We start from the raw sequence: 27,960 nt of genomic DNA on the forward strand, positions 1-27,960 counted from the left end.
TGAAATGCAAGGCTTTTTATTGCTGGAATCCTCTATAATCAGACACCTGGATGTGGCAGGTTGCTGACATTACTTAGGGATCAGGCAAGTGGTCTCCTTGGGTGCCTGGCAGGGACAGTTCCATCAGCAGAGAGAACTTGAGTATATTTTATTCTGTAAAAGAAGGTGCAGAAACCTGGTGAGGCCTCAGGGTTCCAAGAGAATGAAGCTGCGCTGAACACAGGGCAGGTGGCACCACAGAGTTAGGAGGGCCTGGAGGGTCCCAGGCCTGTGATCAGGCGGAGCTGAGCAGTTGGGCCAGCTCAAGAGCTCCAGGGCTGGACTGAGTCTCCCTCAATGATCTTTCCCCACCCTGTGCATGCTGGCCACATCCTCTCTACCTCCTCATTCAAGAGGATCTTTATCCTCCCAGGTTCCGGGGGAAGGGCCAGGGTGGAGAGAATATGATCTCCCCACCTCCCATTACCCTGAATAGGCCCCTGACATCCCCGCCCACTCCCCACAGAGACCCCAAAGGCACATTCATACACAGCCTGACCCACCAGAGCGCTCAGAGCATCTTGCTTATCCTCTGCTGTCAACCTCTCATCAACACAGCTCTTCAGGGTATCGGCAGTTTCCAGTACATCAGAGTTTTGGTTATACTTTTCAACTTGTTCAATATACTCATCATGGGTTCCCGATATGAACAGGTCAACAGTGTCCCTCAAGGCTGGGCAGATGTCATCACACTCTGAAACAGAAAGATATGGGGACACTCCCTGTAAGGCACTCATCAGAACACCCTATTGCCTTCACACCTCCGAGATGCTCAGATGGTGCCCTGGGAAGGTATCAGAACCCTTGGGGAGCCCAGGTCCCAGCCACTCACTTCCACCTGCGATGAGGAGCAAGGCAGCGCAGAGCAGCAGGAGAGCTCCAGCCCGAGTCATGGTGCCGGTGGCAGATGCTCCCTACTCACCTGGAGCCCTTTTATACCTGTGCTTGTCCTCACCCCCAGGGGGCCTGGGTCAGATGCTCTATTTTTTAGGAGATTCTGCCAGGCCACAGTGTGAAGTTGCCCGGGGCTGCACAGGAGGAGCTGTGTGTGTTGGCAAGATGCTGGTCCTTGAGTCCACAGAAGGCACTGGCTCAGCCTCCTGCCCCTGGAAGGCTCTGTGGGAGGGGCAGCTGACTCAGAAAGCTTAACAATTGAAAATCCCCAGGTTGACCAAAAGGACAAAAATGCTGCCTATCATGCCTCGTGAATGATGGCCAGTGGGAGCCTGTCAGAACATGTGACCTTGAAGACAGGTTGGTGTGGACTCATGGGTTTTTGGGAAGCTCCATGCTTAGGAATGGCCTCACAGGGAGTAAGTGCCAAGCAGGCCAGAGCATGAGCCCTGAGCCCCTCCTCAGGCTCTCTGGTGGCTCCTGCCCTGCTGTTATCACTGTCCTTGATCTTGTCAGTGGCCTCTGTTGGGCCACTTTCCCAAATCAGTTATAGAGCCCTGAAATCTCTTGTATGCTCTGACCCAGAAAGTTTCTAGTTTTCTCTTGATGTGGACCTGCCACCTGGTAACTTTGATAGTACCTTGTTCTACACAGAAATATTTTCTGCAGCCCCTTCTTCTTCTTTCTAATTAAACTTTTTTTTTTTGTATTGGATTATAGCCAGTTAAAAATGTTATGATAGCTCCAGATAGACAATGAACGGACTCTTCCATATGTGTACACATTATCCATTCTTTCCCATAGTCCCCTCTCATCTAGGCTGCCACAAAACAATGAGCAGAGTTCCCTGGGCTATACAGTTATCCTTGATGGTTATCTATTTATTTAAAATTTACTTATTTTTAATTGGAGAATAAATGCTTTCCAGAGTTGTGTCAGTTTCTACCATACATCAACATGAATCAGTCAGAGGTAAACACATGTCCCTTCCTCTTGTACCTCTGTCCTACCTCCCAGCCCATCCCATCCCATCCCTGTATGTTTCACGAGCACCAGGCCGAGCTACCTGCTCTATGCAACAACTTCCCATTAGCTATTTGTTTTACACACGGTTATGTGTATATTTCCATGATGCTCTCTCAATTCATCCCAACCTCTCCTTCCTCCACTGTGTGCATAAATCTGTTCTGTATGTCCATGTCTCTATTCCTGCCCAGCATATAAGTTCATCAGTACCATTTTTCTAGATTTCTTGTATAGGTATTAATATACAACATTTGTTTTTGACTTTCTGACTTACTTCACTCCGTATAATATGCTCTAGTTTCACCCACCTCGTTAAAACTAACTCAGATGCATTCCTTTCTATGGGTGAGTAATATTCTATTGTATATGGGTACCACCATTTCTTTATCCATTGATCTGTTGATGGACATCTAAGTTGCTTCCATGTCCTAGCTATTGTGAATAGTACTGCAATGAACACTGGAGTACATGTGTCTTTTTCAATTATAATTTCCTTAGTGTATATGCCCAGTACTGGGATTGTTGGGTCATATAATAGCTTCATTTCTAGTTTTTTAAGGAATGTCCATAGTGGCTATGTCAATTTACATTCCCACCAACAGTGCTAGAGGGTTCCCTTTTCTCCACATCCTCTCCAGCATTTTTTTTTCTTTTTTTTTAAAATTAATTAATTAATTTATTTATTTTTCAGTGGGTTTTGTCATACATTGATATGAATCAGCCATAGATTTACACGTATTCCCCATCCCGATCCCCCCCCCACCTCCCTCTCCACCCAATTCCTCTGGGTCTTCCCAGTGCACTAGGCCCAAGCATTAGTCTCATGCATCCCACCTGGGCTGGTGATCTGTTTCACCATAGATAATATACATGCTGTTCTTTCGAAACATCCCACCCTCACCTTCTCCTATATATGGAATCCAGCATTTATTGTTTGTAGATTTATTGATGATGTCCATTGTGATCGAAGTGAGGTGATACCTCATTGTAGTTTTGATTTGCGTTTCTCTAATAATAAGCAATGTTGACCATTCTTTCATGTGTTGATTAGCTATTAGGATGCCTTCTTTGGTGAAATATCTGTTTAGATCTTCTACCCATTTTTAATGTTTTTCCCCTGAGGTTGAGCTGTATGTGTTGCTTGTATATTTTGGAAATTAATCCTTTGTCACTTGTTTCAGTTGCAATTATTTTGTCCCATTCCAAATGCTGTCCTTTCATCTTGTTTATTGTTTCTTTTGCTGTGCAAAAGCTCTTAAGTTTGATTAGTCCCCATTTATTTATTTTTGTTTTTATTTCCATTACTCTAGGAGGTGGGTCATAGAGGATCTTTTTGTGATTTATTTTAAATAGTGTTCTGCCTGTGTTTTCCTTGAAGAGTTTTGTCATTTCTGATCTTACATTTAGGTTTTTAATCCATTTTGAGTTTATCTTTGTGTATGGTGCTAGGCAGTGTTCTAATTTCATTCTTCTATAATACATGTAGCTGACTAATTTCCCTAACATCACTTATTAAAGAGACTGTCTTTTCTCCATTGTAGCTTCCCTCATAGGTCAGTTGGGAAAGAATCCACCTGCAATGCAGGACACCCCAGTTCAATTCCTGGGTTGGGGAGATCCGCTGGAGAAAGGATAGTCTACCCACTCCAATATTCTTGGGCTTTCCTTGTGTCTCAGCTGGTGAAGATACTGCCTGTACTGCAGGAGACCTGGGCTTGATCCCTGGGTTGGGAAGATCCCTTGGAAAAGGCAAAGGCTACCCATTCCAGTATTCTGGCTTGGAGAATTGCATGTACTGTATGGTGCATGGGGTTGCAAAGAGTTGGACACATCTGAGTGACTTTCACTTTCACATAGTCTTTCCTCCCTTGTCAAAGATAAGATGCCCACAGGTGCGTGGATTTTTTTTTTTTTTTTTTTTGGCTTTCTATCTTGTTCTGTTAGTCTATATTTCTGTTTTTCTGCCTGTTGCATACTGTCTTGATGAGTGTAGCTTTGCAGTATAGTCTGAAATCAGGAAGATTGATTCCTTTAGCTCCATTCTTATTGTGCAAGATCACTTTGCCTATAAGGGGTCTTTTGTGTTCCTGTATGAATTGTGAAATTTTTTTGTACTAATTCTGTGATAAATACCATTGGTAATTTGATATACATTGCACTGAATCTGTAGATTTTTTTGAGTAGTATAGTCATTTTTACAATATCGATTCTTCCCTTCCAAGAACATGGTAATCTGTTTATGTAATCTTTAATGTCTTTCATCAGTGTCTTATAGATTTCTGCATACAGCCCTTTTGTATGCAGGGCTTACCTGCATACCTTAGGTAGGTAGGGCTTACCTACCTCTCCTTAGGTAGGTTTATTGCTAGGTATTTTATTCTTTTTATGTCAGTGGTGATTGGAATTGATTCCTGAATTTCTCTTTCTGAGTATTCTTCGTTAGTGTACAGGATTGCAAGGAATTCATGTATAGTGATTTTCTATCCTATGTCTATAGAAATAAATTCACTGATTTAGCTGTAGTTATCTTTACTGTTATCTCTAGTATCTTTAACTTTAGTATCTTTACCTTTTTCTATGTATAATATCATGTCATCTACAAATAGTGAGAGTTTTACTGCTTCGTTTCCAGTCTGTATTCCTCTATTTCTTTTTCTCCTCTGTTTGCCATGGCTGGACTTCCAAAACTATATTGAATAGTGGTGGTCAGAGTGGACACTCTTATCTTGCTCCTGATCTTGGAGGAAATGCTTTCTGTTTTTCACCAATGAGAACAATCTTTCCTGTGGGATTATGGTACATGACTTTCATTATGTTCAGGTAGATTCCTTCTATGCCCATTTTCAAGAGTTTCTATCATAAATGGGTGCTGAATTTTGTTGAAAGTTTTATTGAAGTTATGGAAATTGTCATGTGAATTTTATATTTTAATGTGTTAATATGGTGTATCACATTGATTGATCTGCATATATTAAAGAATCTTTGCATCCCTTGAATATACCTGACTTGATCATGGCATATGATCCTTGTCTATTTTCAATATCATGTGTGTACATGAGCATCCCAGCTCCATAACTGTCCCTTACCCTCATCCTTCCCTGTAGCAATCATAAGTTTGTTCTCTAAATCTGTCATGTTTCTGGGTTGTGAACAAATTCCTTTGTATCTTGTCTTTCTAGATTCTGCATATAAGAGATATCATAAGACCTTTCTGCTTCTCTGACTGACTTATTTCAGTCAGCTTGACAGTGTTTAGGTCCATCACTTTTTGCAACCTCTTTCACCTCTTGAGTGTCTCTGTACTGTTCCCACAATCATCTCTCCACTTGAGGAAAAGCCAAGCCCCTTCTAGGCCACAATCTCTGGGCCAGTTGCACAACCAGCCCTGCACTGCTGCTGCCTCTGTGGACTTATCCCTGCCTTTCTCTCCTCCCTCAGTGCCTCCTGTCTGCTCCTTGACCTGACCAAGTGTGCTCCTGCAGCAGGGCCTCTGCACGTGGAGCCCTCCTGGCCTGGAGGCTCTTCCTTCAGTGGCTGCATGATTCATTCCCTCATTCTCAGGTGTCTTCAAGTATCACACAGCACAGTTTTCCCCAACTATTGAGTTCTAATATAAAAGCAGTCTGCCCGTCTCCTCCTCCCACAGCCTTCTGTCTTCTTCTCCTGCTTCATCTTCGCCCAGAGCACTTCTTCCCGTGGGGTCACTGTCTTTCACTCCCTCTCAGGTGATGAAGAGCTGCAGGAGAGCGAGAGCTGTGCTGTGTGCTACTGCATCCCAGGACTAGGAGAGGGCCCAGCACTCGGTAGATGTTGCACAGTGTTTGTTAGAACAATGGCAGAAATATTCCATTTCCCTGCAGTTGATAAGCAGGAATATCTTTCATGCTACTTACTGTAAATGTGTTTATGAATATTGCCTTGGGTTAATAAGGCAAAGGTTTAAAATGTTTGATAAGTCAGAATCAAGTAACCTCTCGCTGGCGGCACCTGGCTGTCCTTTCTCTGAGCCACCTGTGGCAGATTAATGTTTGCTGAAGACCTATTCTGACATTGGGACACATGGTGTGACCATAGGCTGAACCCTATGCCAAATAGGATTCACATCCGGTAACTGCTCTTGGCAAAGAGGCACCACATACTGAGCTGCAGTGTCAGCTGACCTCTGTGCAGACCCTCCTTGCCATGGCTCCGGCAGCCTGGGTTCCACCCCTCTGAAGGTCACCTCAAGAGGGCCTCTGGTGGCTGTAGGTGTGAGTTTCCTGGGCAGGAAGGTGAACACCACAAGGCTCAGACTGCACATGTTGGCTCTTTGTCTGTGGGAGCAGGACTTCTGTGTGGTGGGACAGCTGCCCATGGATCCCATGCCTCCTGTCCTTGAGAAAACACTGCCCCCAAATGCCCTCTGAGCTCTGTGAGGAGAGGAACCAGGGCCTGGAGTGCTGAGTAACACAGGTGGCTGCTATGGATCCAGCCCAGTGCCCTTTCAAGGGTGCCACAGGGTTCTCTGAGACATCCCCGGATCATGCAGACATTTGGTGACATCAGAGTGAAGGGCGGGTCAGGGTCAATGTAGGAATGCTGCTGATGTAGCTCTGTCCTAATGCAGGTTGTTCTTGTTGTTGTTGTTCACTGTATTTTTAATTGGAGGATATTATTTTATAATATTGTATTGGACTGTGCCATACAACAACATGTCTCAGCCATAAATTTACATGAATCCCTTTGTCTTGAATATCCTCCTCCACATCTCACCCCTCTAGGTTGTCACAGAGTTACAGAGTTGAGCTTATTGTTTCAAGTTGTTATTAGTAAAATTTTAAGTTGCAACAATTGTAGATTGATTAAAAAAACATTGCAAATATCTGTCAAAACTGAGAGACAACTTTGGAACCTTATGACTAACTAAATGTTACAGTTTTTGTGAATATCAGCAGGTTGTCCATTAATGTCTCTTGGATTCCAGGAACCTATCCAGACCCTAAACTCACTGCATTCACTGTCATGTGTCCCCAATGTCCTCTGCTCTATGGAGTTACTCATTCTCTCCTGGTCTGTCATGGCCTTGACAGTCTTGAGGAGAACTATCAGCAATGGTAGTTAACTGCTGTTGTTCTCTACTGTCGAGTAGGGTTCAGACTTTGAGTTTCGAGGAAGACACCACACACGTGAGGTGCCCTACCTGTCCCCTTTCATCGGGGTACACGTGACAGCAGTGTGTCTTAGTACCGGGAATATCAGCCTTGATTAGCTGATTATGTTGTGTTTGCCAGGTTTCTGCAGTGTTTTCCCCTTCCCCTCCTCTTTTCTTTGGAGACGAGCTCCTAAGTCTAGCCATGCTCAGAGAGGGCAGGACAGTAAGATCCCCCTCCTGGAGGGGTAGTCTGTGTCTATTATTCAGGATGTTACTATAAGGAATGGTTGTCTCCTCTCTCACATTTATGTATTTAGACATTAATTTATATCAGTGTGAAAGTGAAAGTGGCTAGGTCATGTCCATCTCTTTGTGACCCTATGGACTTTGAAGTCCACGGAAATCTCCAGGCCAGAACACTGAAGTAGGTAGCCTGTTCCTTCTCCAGGGAAGGGATAGGGAGACTTTCCCTTCTCCATATCAGCATGGACTCACTTATATTACTTTATACATTGGTTTATCATCTAATACACTGTTATTTATTTTGTCTGTCACACCCTTTCCAGTTTGGCCATTGGGAGCTTCTCAGGATTCCTTCTGGTGTTTTCAAGGGCCATCTCAAATTGTTTGTCCCAACAAACTGCTCTCCTAGCATGAAAGGTTGAGTTTAACTCTGAAAGAGTTTTCACACAGAGACTGCCACATCTGATCAACATAGCCCTCTGGGCCTTAGAACTGGGCCTCTAGGGCTATGGACCTTGGTGTCTTTCCCCCAGGAGACAAACCCCCAAACACACAGCTGCTCTCTGATGTTCCAGGATACTGTTCAATGCAAGTACTTCCTGAGACCAGGTTCACTGATGGAGGAGGAAGTACAGCCAGGAGAAGGGGCCCGGCTAGAACCTGTTCAGGAGCTAGCTGGCTGAACAGCCTGAGAAAAGCTGGTGGCATGATCCAAAAGTACAGAATTGTCATGGTCTAAGAAAAGCCACATGGCCTTAAGTCCTGCGAGTGCCTTGTTGGGCATAATTCAGAGCCCAATGCTGCTGTCCACCAGTGTCAGGGCCCTGTCTAGAGACTGCAGATGTTAAAACATCTGGGGGCTTCAGTAAGGTCCAGTGCCACATTCTTATCTCCATGACTTCAACTTGGGGAGAAAGGAAGGATTCTTTATGCCTTTTTTCTACCTGACAGTGTGTAGATCTGTCCTTGGCCCTCCTGTGATTCCATCTGCTCAGTATGGGAGAGTAATGCCCTCAGAGTCAGGATAGGTTGGGGGAAGGATGACCAGGAAAACAGGTGATGACTGGGGCTGGGACAACAGAGTATTCGGCTCCAAATGGAGTCACTTAGGGAGAAGGAAATGGCAGCTCACTCCAGTATTCTTGCCTGGAGAATCCCAGGGACAGAGCAGCCTGGTGGGCTGCCATCTATGGGGTCACACAGAGTCAGACACAACTGAAGTGACGTAGCAGCAGCAGCAGCAGCAGCAGGAGTCACTTAGACATGTTGGCTCCACTTGATCTTTGGCAGATAACCCTACATGTCCTCCAAGAGTCCTGCTTTCAGAGTAGGATGGTCTTGCACAATAAACACCCCAAGGGCCATGGGAGCCACCTATGCCAGGACACTGGCCATAGGCCTGTGATTTTCCTGGGAGGGATGAGGGCTGGGCTTGGGGAGCTGGTGGTGTATAAAGCAGGCAAAACCCTGCCCTGAGCAGAGCACTCCAGCTGCTGCCATGATGAAGGGAGCACTGCTTGTGCTGGCCTTGCTGGTGACCAGAGAGCTGACCTTCAAGACGAGTGAGGGTAGGAAGGAAGGTCCAGATGGCCCTCTTGATCCTTGCCCGTTGTCATCTCACTGCATCCTTCCCAGTCCTGTCAAGCTGATTCTAGGGACAGGTTCCGAGGACAGGTGGCAGATCAGTGCCCAGGAGTCCTGCACAAACTCCCTGGGGTTTTCAGTCTTTGATTGGAGGGGGTGGCATGGAGCTGGAAGGGTCATGATCCACACACACCCTGGGGGATATTTTGTTGGGGGTAGTGGTGCTCGTTGCGAGGGAGGAAGCAGGCTGGTATGCTTGGGGGCAGTGGTCAAGGGCAGAGGGGTCTCCAGGCCTAGCCCCTCTTGCCGCTCCCTTCCGCTGGGAGTTCCACATAGGGAAGGTTTTCTGTCTGGGATGTAAGCAGTCCTGGGAGAGGCCAAGTCTCTGTGGGAGGTGAATCTGGAAGCTTCGGATGTGTGGGTTCCTATCAAGTGGTGGGAAACAGGAACCTTCTCACCTAGTGATTCTTTTGACAAGATGTTTTCTGTCTCTGCCTTTAGCGGAAGCCTGCCCTGTGTTTTATGAAGGCCTTAGTGGTGTGATCCTTGGACTCCCAGAAAAAGCATTGAATGAAACCTTGGATGCGATCGATGCTAATGAAGATGAAAAAGCAGCCGTTGAAAAAGTCCGGGATTGCTTCACTGAAGCAGGACCTGAGAACAGGTTTAATAACCTGAAATTTAAGGTAACTTACCTTTACCCACACTTACCTTGAGAACTCACATGCAGCATAGTTCAGTATGCCACATGGTAATAGATCATTCAATCATGGGATGTGTGATAGACAGAGCTATAGACAAAGAAGCACACAAACCTTTTGCCCCAACCTGCAGCACCTGTAATATGCAAGCACAGTCCACCAGCACATCCAGCCTCTTGTTACCGAATATGTCCATATCATGTCAATCAGCTCACACAGAATAGGGGACTACTGTCAGTGCACTAGGACAAGTGTCTTGACTTCTGTAATTTTCTTTTCTCACTGAGAGGAAGTAGCATTGGAGGAATGGCACTTTAATCTTTGCAGGAAATGAAACATTCAGCTCACACAAGTGTAGCAGTCCTGTCATCTCTACTTTAAGAATATTTAAAAGGAGCCCCGGGTTTTAGGTCTCCTTTCAGCATGGGACTCCCTGGCTTTATAAGGTTTCTGACCTGTGGTCACATCACCTCTTCTTTATCCCTTTCTGACGGACATTGCTCTAGCACAGAGCCCCATTTCCACCGACATGTTCTCAGTGCCTACGAGCCAGAATTTCCACTCTGGTGTTTTGGCAACTGAATATCCTGGGGCAGCTTCTAGGTACGTGCGGCTACTCACTTGGACTAACAGTATCTCTTGAAGAACCACCTTTTGCTGTGGTTGTTTTTCTTGTGATATAGTATTTGAGATTTTGAACAGTCTCTGCATATTTTCCTCAAATTGTTAATCATTCAAAAAGGAGAGGTTTGCCAAAATCCAGAGTTTCATGCACTAATAGAAGCTCCCAGGGCACAAGGGGTTGTTTACGACACCTGCATGCACATTCTGTGCACCCAGCACACCTGAAAGAATAGGCTCAGGTGCAGGAGGTGTGACCCAAGCCCAGTCTCCAGCACCTTACTCCTCCTTCAGGACCAGTCCCGGCTGTTCCCTGCTGACCCTTGTCATCTCCTCCCCTTCCTGGCATGACTGGTGGCTCTGTCTCCCTCCTGACACTGGTGCCTGGGCTACTAGGGAGCCATCCTCCCCCTGATGCCTGCTGGTAGCCCCCTCTCCAGTGGTGGGTCTGTGGGCAGAGGTTCTTGTTGGGGATGGGGATGAGTCCCTGAGGGTGAAGCATGAGTTGATCCTGGGAGACAGGATAGCCCAACAGTGGGCTCAGGTCCTGTCCCTCCACCTCCTTCTCCCTTCCAGGTGTCCATCATCTTCAGTAACGATTGCACCGGCTATAAATTGTCCTCGGTGGTGAATGCTCTTATAGGATTTGCTTCCAGTCTGCTCTCTTTGGTGGGATAAGCTTTGCCAGATGTGCCTGGTCTGCACTTGATCCTCCTGCCCTGTTCTCCTTCTGTTCCTGAAGCTGGAATCCAGACACCTTTCCCACCTGATGTGGCCTCTATCAGGCTGACTCTAATAAAGTCACTGCAGCATTGCTCATTGTGCCCAGCGTGTGTGTTCTCTTCAGGCAGGATGTGAGGCAGGAGGTCATGAGTGATGGTGAGAAGTGATACATGTGGTCATTGAGAGCTTGGGGAACAGGGTCAGACAGAACCTACACCCCGTCCCTGGCAAGCTGTGGGAGGATGGGCAAAGTTATTGTAACTTTCCAAGTCATTCTGTCATCTGCTACACAGAGATTTTGTGTGAAGATTAAGCAAAATAACAAGTGTGTAACCTGTGACATCACCAGCCTGGCAGGATAAAATTGTTGTTTTGGGGCACAGATAACATGGGTCTCACTCTGGCCTTCAGCACAGTGGCAGAGTCTCCAGTCCCTCTGGTTATTGACAGGTGACTTCAGAGATGACCTAAGAGGGTCATCACTGGTCCCCTCTTTCTCCCAGTGGCATTCGCCATTTTCTGCTTCTTAGGTGGGTGTCTATGAGGAGCCAGCATTTCTTCAGGGACACTAAGTGCCACTCCTGTTCTTGGTCCTGCACTGGGGACAAGGAACCCCAGCCCAGTGCCCTTCCGAGGGTGCTACAGGATCCTCTGAGACGTCTCCAGATCATAGGGACATTTGGTGACATCAGGGTGAAGAGCTGATCAGGGTCGGTGGAGGAATGCAGCACATGTAGCCTTTTTCTAATGCATGTTGTTTTTCAAATAAAATTTTAATTTGGAATAAATTTAGATTTATAGAAGTGTTGCAAATATTTGTCAAACTGAGAAACAACACTGAAATTTTACTTCTAACTAAACCCAATACACTATTTGGAATTCACCAGGTTGTCCATTAATGTCTCTTGTGTTCCGGGATCAAATCCATGACCTAGACTCACTGTATTCATTGTCATGTGTCCCCAGTGTCCTCTGCTCTGAGGATTACACATTCTCTCCTGGTCTGTCATGGCCTTAACAGTCTTGAGGAGGATTAACCAGGGATGGTTGAAGGCCCCCAAACTGAGTTTGTCTGCTATTCTCATAATGTTGAGTGTGGTTCAGACTTTGGGTTTTGAGGAAGACATCACACAGGTGAATCGCCCTTCCTGTCCCCTCACTCGGGGGACACATTGACAGCTGTGTGTCTTGCCACTGAGGATATCAGCCTTGATTAGTTGACTAAGTCGTTTGCCAGGTTTCTGCACTGTTTTCCCCTTCCTCTCCTCTTCTCTTTGAAAATAAGTTACTCTGTCTACCAATATTCCAGAGGGGAAGAGCTGTCAATTACCCCTCCTGGAGGGAATAATCTCTGTCTGTTATTTGGGATGTTTCTATAACGAATGGTTGTCTCCTCTCCCACTTTACTTCAGGTTAGTTTAGGGGTGCTGGGTCTTTGTCTTGCTGTGTCAGCTCTATGTTTCGGCACAAGGACCTTCTGTTTGCAGAGCATGTTCTCTCTAGTTGGTGTGTGAGGGTTTTATAGTGCCCCAGGGCATGTGGATTCTTACTTCCCTGACCAGGGCTTGAACCAGTGTCCACTGCATTGAGTGGTGGGTTCTTAACCACTGGACAACCAAGGAAGTCTGCATTTATTTAATCATTTATTTATATCAATATGGACTCACAAGTATTACTTTATGCTTTGAGTTATCATCTAATACTCTGTTATTTATTTTGTTTGTCAAACTATTTCCAGTTTGGCCTTTGGGGGGTTTCTCAGACTTCCTTCTAGAGTTTTCAAGTACCATCTCATCTTGTTGTGCCAACAAACTGCTTTCCCATCCTGGAAGGTTGAGTTTGCTCTTCAGAGAGTTTTCACACATGGAGTGCCACCTCTGGTGAACTCAACCCAGTGGGCCTTAGAACTCCTGTCCTCAGTGTCCTATAGGGCTGTGGGCCTCAGAGTCTCTGACACAGGAGACCCCCATACCCAGCAGCTTCTCTCTGATATTTCTGCACAGACTGCAGTCCAAACACCTCTTGAGACCAGGTTCACTGATGGAGGAGGGTGTGACAGCTAGGAGAAGGAGTAAGGTTGGAGTCACTGGGGGTCCAGAAAGTGCCCAGGAACTTGCTTCCTTAAGTACCTGAGGAAAGCTGGTGGCATGATACGAAATTACAAAATTACTAGTACCTGAGAAAACCCACGAGGCCTTAAGTCCTGCAAGTTTCCAGGTTGGGATGATTTAGACCCCAAGGCTGCTGTCCACCAGTCCTCAGGGCCCAGTCTAGAGACTGTAGCCATTAAGATATTTGGGGGTTTCAGTAAGGCCCAGCTCCACATTCTTATCTCCAGGACTTAACCTTGGGGAAAAAGGGATTCCCAATGACTTTTTTTCTACCTGATAGTGATACAGACTTGTCATTGACCCTCCTGTGATTCCATCTTCTCAGTTTGGGAGAGTGCTGACCTCAGAGCCTGGATGGGTTGGGGGAAGAATGATCAGGAAAACAGGAGATAGTTGGGGCCCAGACAACAGAGCATTTGAAAATGTCAGCTCCAGTTGGTTTTTGGCAAAGATACCCCCACATGTTCTCCAGTAGCTCTGATCTCAGAGTACGATGGTCTTCCACTGTAAACACCCCAAGGTCTGAGGGAGCCACCTGTGCCAGATGCCTGGCCACAGGCCTGTGGCTCTCCTGGGAGGGATGTGGGCTGGGCTTAGGGAGCTATTGGTTTATATAGCAACAGAAATCCTGCCCTGAGCAGAGCCTTTCAGCTGCCGCCATGATGAAGGGAGCATTGCTTCTGCTGGCCTTGCTGGTGACCAGAGAGCTGACTTTAGAGATGTGTGAGGATAGGAAGGAGGGTCCTGATCCTTGCCCAGTGCTGTCTCACCGCATCCTTCCCAGTCCTGTCCAAGCTGCTTCTGGGGGCAGATTCTGAAGGCAGCTGTCTTACCAGTGCCCAGGAATCCTGCACAAACTCCCCGAGGCTTTCAGCCTTTGAATGGAGGGGGGTGCTGTGGAGCTAGGCGGGTCATTGAATGGAGGGAGCTAGCTGCGCACATCCTGGGGGATAGTTTGTTGTGGGTAGTGGTGCAGGTTGGGAGGGAGGAAGCAGGCTGGTATGCCTGGGGGCGGTGGTCAAGGGCAGCAGGATCTCCACGCCTAGCCCCTCTTGCTGCTCCCTTCTGCTGTGAGTGCTTCATAGAGAAGGATTTCTGTCTTGGATGTAAGCAGTCCTGGGAGAGGGCACATCTCTGTGGGAGGTGAGTCTGGAAGCTTTGGATGTGTGAGTGCCTATCAAGTGGTGGGAAACAGGATTCTTATGACCTGGTGATCCTTTTGATGAGGTGTTTTCTGTTGTGCCTTCAGCAGAAGCCTGCCCTATATTTTATGGAACGTTTGGCACAGTGGGCCTTGGAAACAAAACACTGTTAAACACAACACTTGATTTGGTCGATGCTCAGTCAGTCAGTTCAATCGCTCAGTCATGTCCGACTATTTGTGACCCCATGAATCGCAGCACACCAGGCCTCCCTGTCCATCACCAACTCCTGGAGTCCACTCAAACTCATGTCCATCGAGTCGGTGATGCCATCCAGCCATCTCATCCTCTGTCATCCCCTTCTCCTCCTGCCCCCAATCCCTCCCAGCATCAGGGTCTTTTCCAATGAGTCAACTCTTCACATGAGGTGGCCAAGGTATTGGAGTTTCAGCTTCAGCATCAGTCCTTCCAATGAACACCCAGGACTGATCTCCTTTAGGATGGACTGGTTGGATCTCCTTGCAGTCCAGGGGACTCTCAAGAGTCTTCTCCAACACCATAGTTCAAAAGCATCAATTTTTCTGTGCTTAGCTTTCTTCACAGTCCAACTCTCACATCCATACATGACCACTGGAAAAACCATAACCTTGACCAGACGGACCTTTGTTGGCAAAGTAATGTCTCTGCTTTTTAATATGCTATCTAGGTTGGTCATAATTTTCCATCCAAGGAGTAAGCGTCTTTCAATTTCATGGCTGCAATCACCATCAGCCGTGATTTTGGAGCCCCCCAAAATAAAGTCTGACACTGTTTCCACTGTTTGCCCATCTATTTCCCATGAAGTGATGGGACCAGATGCCATGATCTTAGTTTTATGAATGTTGAGCTTTTTTTTTTTTCCATTTCTTTTTATTAGTTGGGGGAAATGTTGAGCTTTAAGCCAACTTTTTCACTCTCCTCTTTCACTTTCATCAAGAGGCTTTTTAGTTCCTCTTCACTTTCTGCCCTACGGGTCGTGTCATCTGCATATCTGAGGTTATTGATGTTTCTCCCAGCAATCTTGATTCCAGCTTGTGCTTCTTCCAGCCCAGTGTTTCTCATGATGTACTCTGCATATAATTTAAATAAGCAGGGTGACAATATACAGCCTTGATGTACTCCTTTTCCTATTTGGAACCAGTCTGTTGGTCCATGTCCAGTTCTAACTGTTGCTTCCTGACCTGCATACAGGTTTCTCAAGAGGCAGGTCAGGTGGTCTGGTATTCCCATCTCTTTCAGAATTTTCCACAGTTCATTGTGATCCACAGAGTCGAAGGCTTTGGCGCAATCAATAAAGCAGAAATAGATGTTTTTCTGGAACTCTTTTGCTTTTTCAATGTTCCTTCTATTCCTGCTTTCTGGAGGGCTTTTTTTTTTTTTTTTATCATAAATGAGTGCTGAATTTTGTCAAAGGTTTTCTCAGCATCTACTGAGCTAATCATATGGTTTTTATCTTTCAATTTGTTAATGTGGTGTATCACATTGATTTGTGAATACTGAAGAATCCTTGCATCCCTGGGATAAAGCCCACTTGGTCATGATATATGATCTTTTTAATATGCTGTTGGATTCTGTTTGCTAGAATTTTGTTGAGGATTTTTGCATCTATGTTCATCAGTGATATTGGCCTGTAGTTTTCTTTTTTGTGGCATCTTTGTCAAGTTTTGGTATTAGGGTGATGGTGGCTTCATAGAATGAGTTTTGGAAGTTTACCTTCCTCCACAATTTCCTGGAAGAGTTTGAGTAAGATAGGTGTTATCTCTTCCTAAATTTTTGGTAGAATTCAGCTGTGAAGGCGTCTAGTCCTGGACTTTTGTTTGTTGGAAGATTTCTGATTACAGTTTCAACTTCCATGCTTGTGATGGGTCTGTTAAGATCTCCTATTTCTTCCTGGTTCAGTTTTGGAAAGTTATACTTTTCTAAGACTTTGTCCATTTCTTCCAAGTTGCCCATTTTATTGGCATATAGCTGCTGGTAGTAGTCTCTTATGATCCTTTGTATTTCTGTGTTGTCTGTTGTGATCTCTCCATTTTCATTTCTAATTTTGTTGATTTGATTTTTCTCCCTTTTTGTCTTGATGAGTCTGGCTAATAGTTTGTCTATTTTATTTATCTTCTCAAAGAATCAGCTTTTAGTTTTGTTGATTTATGAGTATTGCTACTCCTACTTTCTTTAGGTCTCCATTTGCATAAAATATTTTTCTGCACCCCTTCACTTTCAGTCTGTATGTGTCTCTTGTTTTGAGGTGGGACTCTTGTAGACAGCATACATAGGGATATTGTTTTTGTATCCATTCAGCCAGTCTTTGTCTTTTGGTTGGGGCATTCAACCCATTTACATTTAAGGTAATTATTGATAAGTATGATCCCATTGCCATTTACTTTGGTGTTTTGGGTTAGAGTTAATACACCTTTTCTGTGTTTCCTGTCTAGAGAAGATCCTTCAGCACTTGTTGAAGAGCTGACTTGGTGGTGCTGAATTCTCTCAGCTTTTGATTGTCTGTAGAGCTTTTGATTTCTCCTTCATATTTGAATGAGAACCTTGCGGGGTACAGTAACCTGGGTTGTAGATTTTTCTCTTTCATCACTTTAAGTATGTCCTGACATTCCCTTCTGGACTGAAGAGGTTCTATTGAAAGATCAGCTGTTATCCTTATGGGAATCCCTTTGTGTGTTCTTTGTTGCTTTTCCCTTGCTGATTTTAATATTTGTTCTTTGTGTTTGATCTTTGGTGGTTTGATTAATATCTGTCTTGGGGTGTTTTGCCTTGGGTTTATCCTGTTTGGGACTCTGGGTTTCTTGGACTTGGGTGGCTATTTCCCTCCCCATTTTAGGAAAAATTTCAACTATTATTTCCTCAAGTATTTTCTCATGCCTTTTCTTTTTGTCTTCTTCTTCTGGGATGCCTATGATTCAAATGTTCAGGCATTTAACATTGTCTCAAAGGTCTCTGGGGCTTCCCTGGTGGCTCAGAGGTTAAAGCATCTGCCCACAATGCGGGAGACCTGGGTTCAACCCCTGGATCAGGAAGATCCCACTCCAGTATTCTTGCCTGGAGAATCCCATGGACGGAGGAGCCTGGTAGGCTACAGTCCATGGGGTCTCAAAGAGTCGGACACGACTGAGTGACTTCACTTTCTGACTTTTCTTTCAGAGGTCTCTGACGCTGACCTCATTTCTTTTAATTCTCTTTTATTTTCTCCTCTCTGCTTCATTTATTTCCACTATGCTATCTTCCACCTCACTTTTCCTATCTTTTACCTCAGTTATTCTACTGTTGATTTCCTCCAGAGTGCTTTTGATCTCATTTATTGCATTATTCATTACTGATTGAATCTTCTTTATTTCTTCTAAGTCCTTGTTATTTCTTGCATCTTCTCAATCCTTGTCTCTAGTCTATTTATCTGTAACTCCGTTTTGTTTTCAAGGCTTGGATCATCTGTACTATGATTATTCTGAATTCTTTTTCAGGTAGACTCCCTATCTCCTCCTCTTTGGTTTGGTTTGGTGGGCTTTTGTCAAGTTCCTTTATCTGCTGAACACTTCTCTGCCTTTTCATTTTATTTAGATTGCTGTGTTTGGGGTGCCCTTTCTATAGGCTGGAAGTTCGTGGTTCCTCTTTATTGTGGGGCCTACTCCCTGTGGGTGGGATTGGACTGGTGGCTTGTCAAAGTTTCCTGGTTAGGGGAGTTTGCATCTGTGTTCTGGTGGGTGTTGCTGGATCTCTTATCTCTGGAGTGCAATGAAGTGAACAGTAGTACTTTTTTGGGGTATCTATAGGTTTGGCATGGATTTGGGCAGCCTGTCTTTTAATGTTCAGGGCTGTGTTCCTCCTTTGCTGAAGAATTAGCATGGTATGTCTTGCTCTGGAACTTGTTGGCTCTTGGGTGGAGCTTGGTTTTAGTGTAGGTATGGAGGCTTTTGGGTGAGTTCTTGTCTATTATGTTCCCTGGAATCAGTAGTCCTCTGATGTTCTCAAGTTTTGAAGTTAAGCCTCCTGCCTCTGGATTTGTGTCTTATTTTTATAATAGCCTCAAGACTTCTCCATCCACACAGCACAGATGATAACCATATAGGTTAATGGTGAAACAATTCTCCACAGTGACAGATACCCAGATAGGTTCACAGAGTTACATGGAGAAGAGAAGAGAGAGGTAGGAGATAGAGGTGACCAGGAGGAGAAGAGGGGGAGTCAAAAGGGGAGAGAGCCATCTATCCAGTAATCAGTTCCCTAAGTGCTGTCCACAGTCTGGAACATCCAGAGAGATTCACAGAGTTACATAGAAAGAGAAGAGGGAGAAGGGAGATAGAGGTGACCAGGAGGAGAAGAGGGGGAGAGAGCAGTCTAGCCAGTAATCAGTTCCCTAAGTGTGTTCCACAGCCCAGAACACCCACAGAGAGTCACAGAGTTAAGTAGAAGAGGATGGCAGTCCTAAGATGGCGGAGGAATAGGACAGGGAGACCACTTTCTCCCCCACAAATCCATCAAAAGAACATTTGAATGATGAGCAAATTCCACAAAACAACTTCTGAATGCTGGCAGAGAACATCAGGCACCCAGAAAGGCAGTCCAACTTAAAAAGGAGGTAGGAAAAAATATAAAAGATAAAAAGAGAGACAAAAGAGGTAGGGACAGAGATCCATCCTGGGAAGGGAGTCTTTAAAAAGAGAGAAGTTTCCAAACACCAGGAAACACTCTCACCGGTGAATCTGTGGCGAGCCTTGTAACCTCAGAGGGCAACGTAACCGGGAGGAAAAATAAATAAATAATTAAAACCCACAGATTACGTGCCTAACAGCAACTCCAGCGGAGAAGCAGCGCAGATGCTCACATCCACCACTAGCAAGAGGCGACTGGACAAGGAGGCACGGGCTGCATGGCTTAGGGTAAAGACCGGGCCTGAATGCCCCGAGGGCAATCTGAGGGAACTAATTAGAGATAGCAACCCAGACTGTGGGATAGCTATCCCACAAAAAGCCTGAACCTAAGATACTGCTAGGCATGCTCACAGAACAAAGGACTGAGCAGAGCTAGCTGGCTGTGGACTGGCCCATCCCCCGCCGGAGACTGGCAGGCGAGGGCAGCCAGATCCGGAAGGGGGCAATCACGGCCCCAGCAAGGCATCATCTACCAAACTGCAAGCAGGCTTCCTTGCTAACCAAGACTCCTTGGGATTCTGGATGGTCGACACCAGCCAGGAGGGTCTCAGCCAGAGATCAGCTCCCCAGAAGAGACACACAGCACACCTGAGAAGGCATGCAGGTTGTACACCCAGAAAACAGCAGCAGGGACGGGGGAGGCGATAAGTCACAGCCCCCACCTGGGGGAGACTGTGCTCACAAAGCACCTGGTCACCTGAGCTGCTCGGACCTGGGAAGGGCACAAAACACAGGCCCAACCAAATCTTCGCCTTTGTGGAGTACCCAAGAACCTGAACCTGAGTGGCTTAGACCTGGGAAGTGCACTCAACCCAGGGTCAGCCTCAGACAGTTCCCAGCAGAGCAATCTAGAGCCTGAACAGGGTAGACTGGGAAAGCACACACGCCATGAGCGGGGGCAAACCGAGTGTGGCCGAAACACTGGGAACACTCCCCACAGACGCCGGGGATGTTCGTTTTCAGTGTTCCTCCCTCCCCACAGCACGACTGAACAAGTGAGCCTAAAAAAGTGACCACCACTGCCCCCTTGTGGCAGGGTGGAAATTAGACACTGGAGAGACCAGCAAACAGAAGAAGCTAAAATAAACAGAGGGAACCACTTTGGAAGTGACAGGTGCAATAGATTAAAACCCTGCAGTTAGCACCAACTACATAGGAAGGGGCCTATAGATCTTGAGAAGTGTAGGCAAGGAACTATCTGAAAATGAACTGACCCCACACTGTCCACAACAACACCAGAGAAAGTCCCAGCTATATTTTCACTATTATTAATTTTTAAACTTTTAAAATTTGTTTTTTTATTTTTCAAGTCCTCATTACTCCTTTAATATTCATTTGTATAACCTACTATTACTTTGCAAAAAAAAGACCCTATTTTTAAAGCAAACTTCACAATATATATTTTATAATTTTTGTGACTTTGTTTTTCTCTGTAATATTGTGTTTTTGACAATCTAACCTCTACTCTAGATTTTTAATCATTGCTTCTTGGTATTTGTTATCAATTTTGTACCTTTAAGAACCCAATCTTTAGTACCCATTTTTACTTGGGAGTGAGATTACTGGCTGGATTGCTCTCTCCCCCTTTGGACTCTCGTTGCCTCTATCTCCTCCCTCCCCTGTCTCTTCTCTATCCAAATTTGTGAATCTCTTTGTGTGTTCCAGGCTGTGGAGAACACTTAGGGAACTGATTACTGGCTAGATCAGTCTCTCTCCTTTTGATCCCCCCCTTTGTCCTCCTGGCCACCTCTGTCTCCTTCCTCCCTCTTCTCTTCTCTGTGTAATGCCATGAACATCTCTGAGGGATCCAGACTGTGGAGAGCACATAGGGAAGTGATTTCAGGCTAGCTTGCTCTCTCCCCTTTTGAGTTCCCCTCTTCTCCTGCTGGTCACCTATATCTCCCTCCTCCCTCTTCTCTTCTCCATGTAACTCTATGTACCTCTCCAGGTGTCCCTCACTGTGGAGAAACTTTTCATCATTAACCTAGATGTTTTATCATCAGTGCTGTATAGATGGAGAAGTCTTGAGTCTACTATAAGAATAAGACTGAAAACCAGAGGTAGGAGGCTTAAGTCCAAATCCTGAGAACACCAGAGAACTCCTGACTCCAGGGAACATTAATTGATAGGAAATCATCAAACACCTCCATACCTACACTGAAACCAAGCACCACCCAAGGGCCAACAAGTTCCAGAGAAAGACATACCATGCAAATTCTCCAGGAACATAGGAACATAGCCTTGAGCTCCAATATACAGGCAGCCCAAAGTCACAGCACTGACAACTCAAAACTCATTACTGGACATTTTATTGCACTCCAGAGAGAAGAAATCCAGCTCCATCCACCAGAACACCGACACAAGCTTCCCTAACCAGGAAACCTTGATAGCCACTGTCCAACCCCACCCACAGTGAGGAACCTTCACAATAAAGAGGAAGCACAAATTGCCAGAATACGGAAAGGCCATCCCAAACACAGCAATATAAACAAAATGAAAAGGCAGAGAAATACCCAGCAGGTAAAGGAACAGGATAAATGCCAAACAAAACAAAAGAGGGGGAGATAGGGAATCTACCTGATAAAGAATTCCAAATAATGATAGTGAAAATGATCCAAAATCTTGAAAACAATATGGAGTTATAAATAGCCTGGAGACAAGGATCGAGAAGATGCAAGAAATGTTTAACAAGGACCTAGAAGAAATAAAAAAGAGTCAATATGTAATGAAGAAAGCAATAAATGAGATCAAAAACACTCTGAAGGGAACGAACAGTAGAATAATGGAGGCAGAAGAGAGGATAAGTGAGGTAGAAGATAGAATGATAGAAATAAATGAAACAGAGAGGAAAGAGGAAAAAAGAATTAAAAGAAATGAGGACAACCTCAGGGACCTCTGGGACAATGTTAAACACCCCAACATTTGAATCATAGGAGTCCCAGAAGAAGAAGACAAAAAGAAAGACCATGAGAAAATACTTGAGGAAATAATAGTTGATAACGTCCCTAAAATGGGGAAGGAAATAATCACCTAAGTCCAAGAAACCCAGAGAGTCTCAAACAGGATAAACCCAAGGCAAAACACCCCAATACACAGAATAATCAAATTAACAAAGATCAAACGCAAAGAACAAATATGAAAAGCAGCAAGGGAAAAACAACAAAGAACACACACGGGGATTCCCATAAGGATAAGAGCTGATCTTTCAATAGAACCTCTTCAGGCCAGAAGAGAATGGCAGGACATACTTAAACTGATGAAAGAAAATAACCTACAGCCAAGATTACTGTACCCAGCAAGGATCTCATTCAAATATGAAAGAGAAATCAAAAGCTTTACAGACAAGCAAAGCTGAGAGAATTCAGCACCACCAAACCAGCTCTCCAAAAAATACTAAAGGATCTTCTCTAGACAGGAAACACAGAAAAGGTGTATAAACTTGAACCCAAAACACCAAAGTAAATGGCAATGGGATCATACTTATCGATAATTACCTTAAAATGTAAATGGGTTGAATGCCCCAACCCAAAGACAAAGACTGGCTGAATGGATACAAAAACAAGACCCCTATATATGCTGTCTACAAGAGACCCACCTCAAAACAAGGGACACATACAGACTGAAAGTGAAGGGCTGGAAAAAGATATTCCACACAAATAGAGACCAAAGAAAGCAGGAGTAGTAATACTCATATGAGATAAAATAGATTGTAAAACAAAGGCTGTGAAAATAGACAAAGAAGGATACTACATAGTGATCAAAGGATCAATCCAAAAAGAAGATATAACAATTATAAATATATATGCACCCAACATAGAAGCACAGCAATATGTAAAGCAAATGCTAACAAGAATGAAAGGGGAAATTAACAATAACACAATAACAGTGGGAGGCTTTAATACCCTACTCACAGCTATGGATAGATCAACAAAATAGAAAATCAACAAGGAAACACAAACTTGAAATGATACAATAGACCAGCTAGACCTAATTGATATCTATAGGACATTTCACCCCAAAACAATGAATTTCACCTTTTTCTCAAGTGCACATGGAACCTTCTACAAGAGAGATCACATATTGGGCCATCAATCTAGCCTTGCTAAATTCAAAAAAATTGAAATCATTCCAAGCATCTTTTCTGGTCACAATGCAGTAAGATTAGATGTCAATTACAGGAGAAAAATTATTACAAATTCCAACATATTGAGGCTGAACAACACGCTGCTGAATAACCAACAAATCATAGAAGAAATCAAAAAAGAAATCAAAATATGCATAGAAATGAATGAAAATGAAAACACAACAATCCAAAATCTATGGGACACTGTAAAAGCAGTGCTAAGGGGAAGGTTCATAGCAATACAGGCTTACCTCAAGAAACAAGAAAAATTCAAATAAATCACCTAACTCAACACCTAAAGCAACTACAACAGGAATAAATGAAGAACCCCAGGGTTAGTAGAAGGAAGGAAATCTTAAAAATTAGGGCAGAAATAAATGCAAAGGAAATAAAAGAGACCATAGCAAAAATCAACAAAGCCAAAACCTAGTTCTTTGAGAAGATAAATAAAATTGACAAACCATTAGCCAGACTCATCAAGACAAAAATGGAGAAAAATCAAACCAACAAAATTAGAAATGAAAATGGAGAGATCACAACAGACCACACAGAAATACAAAGGATCATAAGAGAATACTACCAGCAGCTCTATGCCAATAAAATGGACAACTTGGAAGAAATGGACAAAGTCTTAGAAAAGTATAACTTTCCAAATCTGAACCAGGAAGAAATAGAAGATCTTAACAGACCCATCACAAGCACAGAAATTGAAACTGTAATCAGAAATCTTCCAGTAAACAAAAGCCCAGGACCAGACAGCGTCGGAGCTGAATTCTACCAAAAATTTAGAGAAGAGCTAACAGCTATCCTACTCAAACTCTCCCAGAAAATTGCAGAGGAAGGTAAACTTCCAAACTCATTCTATGAAGCCACCATCACCCTAATACCAAAACCTGACAAAGATGCCACAAAAAAAGGAAACTACAGGTAAATATCACTGATAAACATAGATGCAAAAATCCTTAACAAAATACTAGCAAACAGAATCCAACAGCATATTAAAAAAACATACATCATGACCAAGTGGGCTTTATCCCAGGGATGCAAGGATTCTTCAATATCTGCAAATCAATCAATTTAATACACCACATTAACAAATTGAAAGATAAAAACCATATGATTAGCTCAGTAGATGCAGAGAAAGCCTTTGACAAAATTCAACATTCATTTGTGATAAAAACTCTCCAGAAAGCAGGAATAGAAGAAACATACCTCAACATAATAAAAGCTATATATGACAAACCCACAGCAAACATTATCCTCAACGGTGAAAAATTGAAAGCATTTCCCCTAAAGTCAGGAACAAGGAAAGGGTGCCCACTCTCACCACTACTATTCAACATAGTTTTGGAAGTGTTGGCCACAGCAATCAGAGCAGAAAAAGAAATAAAAGGAATCCAGATAGGAAAAGAAGAAGTAAAACTCTCACTGTTTGCAGATGACGTGATCCTCTACATAGAAAACCCTAAAGACTCCACCAGAAAATTACTACAGCTAATCAATGAATATAGTAAAGTCACAGGATATAAAATTAACAGACAGAAATCCCTTGCATTCCTATACACTAACAATGAGAAAACAGAAAGAGAAATTAAGGAAACAATACCATTCACCATTGCAACAAAAAGAATAAAATACATAGGAGTATATCTACCTAAAGAAACAAAAGACCTATACATAGAAAACTATAAAACACTGATGAAAGAAATCAAAAAGGACACAAATAGATGGAGAAATATACCGTGTTCATGGATTGGAAGAATCAATATTGTCAAAATGAGTATACTACCCAAAGCAATCTATAGATTCAATGCAATCCCTATCAAGCTACCAGCGGTATTCTTCCCAGAACTGGAACAAATAATTTCACAATTTGTATGGAAATACAAAAAACCTCGAGTAGCCAAAGCAATCTTGAGAAAGAAGAATGGAACTGGAGGAATCAACCTGCCTCACTTCAGGCTCTACTGCAAAGCCACAGTCATCAAGACAGTATGGTACTGACACAAAGACAGAAATATAGATCAACGGAACAAAATAGAAAGCCCAGAGATAAATCCACGTACCTATGGACACCTTACCTTCGACAATGGAGGCAAGAATACACAATAGAAAAAAGACAATCTCTTTAACAAGTGGTGCCGAGAAAACTGGTCAACCACTTGTAAAAGAATGAAACTAGAACACTTTCTAACACCATACACAAAAATAAACTCAAAATGGATTAAAGATCTAAATGTAAGACCAGAAACTATAAAACTCCTAGAGGAGAACATAGGCAAAACACTCTCTGACATAAATCACAGCAAGATCCTCTATGACCCCCCTCCCAGAATATTGGAAATAAAAGCAAAAATAAACAAATGGGACCTAATGAAACTTAAAAGCTTTTGCACAACAAAGGAAACTATAAGCAAGGTGAAAAGACAGCCTTCAGAATGGGAGAAAATAATAGCAAACGAAGAAACAAAGGTTTAATCTCAAAAAATATACAAGGAACTCCTGCAGCTCAATTCCAGAAAAATAAACAACCCAATCAAAAAATGGGCCAAAGATCTAAACAGACATTTCTCCAAAGAAGACATACAGATGGCTAACAAACACAAGAAAAGATGCTCAACAGCAGTCATTATCAGAGAAATGGACATCAAAACCACAATGAGGTACCATTACACGCCAGTCAGAATGGCTTCTATCCAAAAGTCTACAAGCAATAAATGCTGGAGAGGGTGTGTAGAAAAGGGAACCCTCTTACACTGTTGGTGGGAATGGAAACTAGTACAGCCACTATGGAGAACAGTGTGGAGATTTCTTTAAAAACTGGAAATAGAACTGCCATATGACCCAGCTATCCCACTCCTGGGCATACACACTGAGGAAACCAGAACTGAAAGAGACACGTGTACCCCAGTGCTCATTGCAGCACTGTTTATAATAGCCAGGACATGGAAGCAACCTCATCTCGATGCCCATCAACAGACGAATGGATAAGAAAGCTCTGGTACATATACACAATGGAATATTACTCAGCCATTAAAAAGAATACATTTGAATCAGTTCTAATGAGATGGATGAAATTGGAGCCCATTATACAGAGTGAAGTAAGCCAGAAAGATAAACACCAATATGGTATACTAACGCATATATATGGAATTTAGAAAGATGGTAATGATAATCCTATATGCAAGACAGCGAAAGAGACACAGATGTATAGAACAGACTTCTGGACTCTATGGGAGAGGGCAAGGGTGGGATGGTTTGGGAGAATGGCATTGAAACATGTACATTATCATATGTGAAATGAATCGCCAGTCCAGGTTCAAAGCATGATACAGGGTGCTCGGGGTTGGTGCACTGGAAGGACCTAGAGGGATGGGATGGGGAGGGGCGTGGGAGGGGTGTTCAGGGTGGGGAACACATATACACCCATGGTGGATTCATGTCAATGTATGGCAAAACCACTACCGTATTGTAAAACAATTAGCCTCCAGTTAAAATAAATAAATTTATATCAAAAAAGAGAGAGAGAAGAGAAGGGGGAGGGAGGAGATAGAGGTGACCTGGGGGAGAAATGGGAAAGTCAAAATGGGAGAGAGCAATCAAGCCAGTAATCACACCCATAAGTGAAAATGGATACTGAAAATTAGATTCTTAAAGGTACATAATTGATAACAAATATCAAAAAGCAAAGATTAAAAATCTAGAGTAGAGGTTAGACTCTCAGAAAAGCAATATTAAAAATACAAAGCAAAATCACAAAAATCATAAAATATTTATATATGAGATTTGCTTTAAAAATAGGGTATTTTTTGCAAGGTAATAGTAGGTTATAAAAATGAAAATTAAACAAGTAATAAAGAACTTAAATTTTTTAATGGCTGAGTAATATTCCATGGTGTATATGTACCACAGCTTCCTTATCCATTCGTCTGCTGATGGGCATCTAGGTTGCTTCCATGTCCTGGCTATTATAAACAGTGCTGCGATGAACATACAGAGTGAAGTAAGCCAGAAAGATAAAGATCAATACAGAATACTAACACATATATATGGAATTTAGAAAGATAGTAACGATAACCCTATATGCAAAACAGAAAAAGAGACACAGATGTACAGAACAGACTTTTGGACTCTGTGGGAGAAGGTGAGGGTGGGATGTTTCAAGAGAACAGCATCGAAACATGTTTATTATCTAGGGTGAAACAGATCATCAGCACAGGTTGGATGCATGAGACAAGTGCTCAGGCCTGGTGCACTGGGAAGACCCAGAGGGACCGGGTGGAGAGGGAGGTGGGAGGGGGGAATGGGATGGGGAACACATGTAAATCCAAGGCTGATTCATGTCCATGTATGACAAAAACCACTACAATATTGTAAAGTAATTAGCCTCCAACTAATAAAAATAAATGCAAAAGAAAAAAAAGAACTTAAATTTAAAAAATTTAAAAGGGGTAATAGTAAAAATATATATAGGGATTTCTCTAAAGTTGTTGTGGGCAGTGTGGGGTCAGTTCAGTTTCAGATAGTTCGTTGTTCCAGCTTGTACTTGTTCTCAAGGTCTATGCTGCTGCTGCTAAGTCACTTCAGTCGTGTCCAACTCTGTGCGACCCCATAGATCGCAGCCCACCAGGCTCCCCCGTGCCTGGGATTCTCCAGGCAAGAACACTGGAGTGGGTCTATAGGCCCCCTCCAATGCTTAGTCAATGGTAACTACAAGCTTTTTATACATATATATATATATATTAGTTGGAGGCTAATTACTTCACAATATGGGTAGTGGTTTTTGCCATACATTGACATGAATCAGCCATGGATTTACATGTGTTCCCTCTCCCGATCCCTGCTCCCGCCTCCCTCTCCATCCCATCCCTCTGGGTCAGGCTTTTAATCTATTGGCATCTGTCACTTCCAGAGCAGTTCCCTCT

General features: G+C 43.6%; 2 protein-coding genes across 3 annotated transcripts; one reads left to right on the top strand and one right to left on the bottom strand.

Moving 5' to 3' along the window:
• Positions 1 to 27,838, bottom strand: LOC122690829 (major allergen I polypeptide chain 1-like). 2 transcript variants are annotated; one of them, XM_043897794.1, is made up of 5 exons: positions 27,834 to 27,838; positions 19,575 to 19,589; positions 872 to 949; positions 543 to 733; positions 1 to 153 (listed from the first exon to the last, which is right to left on the bottom strand). In XM_043897794.1, the coding sequence occupies exons 3-5, from the start codon at positions 930 to 932 to the stop codon at positions 124 to 126; spliced, it is 282 nt and encodes a 93-aa protein (XP_043753729.1). In that variant the 5' UTR covers positions 933 to 949; positions 19,575 to 19,589; positions 27,834 to 27,838; the 3' UTR covers positions 1 to 123. The 2 variants fall into 2 exon arrangements, with proteins under 2 accessions (XP_043753729.1, XP_043753739.1); XM_043897804.1 differs by lacking the exons at positions 19,575 to 19,589; positions 27,834 to 27,838 and having other exon boundaries at positions 872 to 950.
• LOC122690820 (secretoglobin family 2B member 20-like) lies at positions 8,818 to 11,032 on the top strand. Its single transcript, XM_043897781.1, has 3 exons — positions 8,818 to 8,901; positions 9,419 to 9,603; positions 10,816 to 11,032. The coding sequence occupies exons 1-3, from the start codon at positions 8,832 to 8,834 to the stop codon at positions 10,915 to 10,917; spliced, it is 357 nt and encodes a 118-aa protein (XP_043753716.1). The 5' UTR covers positions 8,818 to 8,831; the 3' UTR covers positions 10,918 to 11,032.
• Positions 27,839 to 27,960: the final 122 nt, after the last annotated feature.

The sequence above is a fragment of the Cervus elaphus genome, chromosome 4 (assembly GCF_910594005.1).
Source record: "Cervus elaphus chromosome 4, mCerEla1.1, whole genome shotgun sequence".
Classification (NCBI taxonomy): Eukaryota; Metazoa; Chordata; class Mammalia; order Artiodactyla; family Cervidae; genus Cervus; species Cervus elaphus.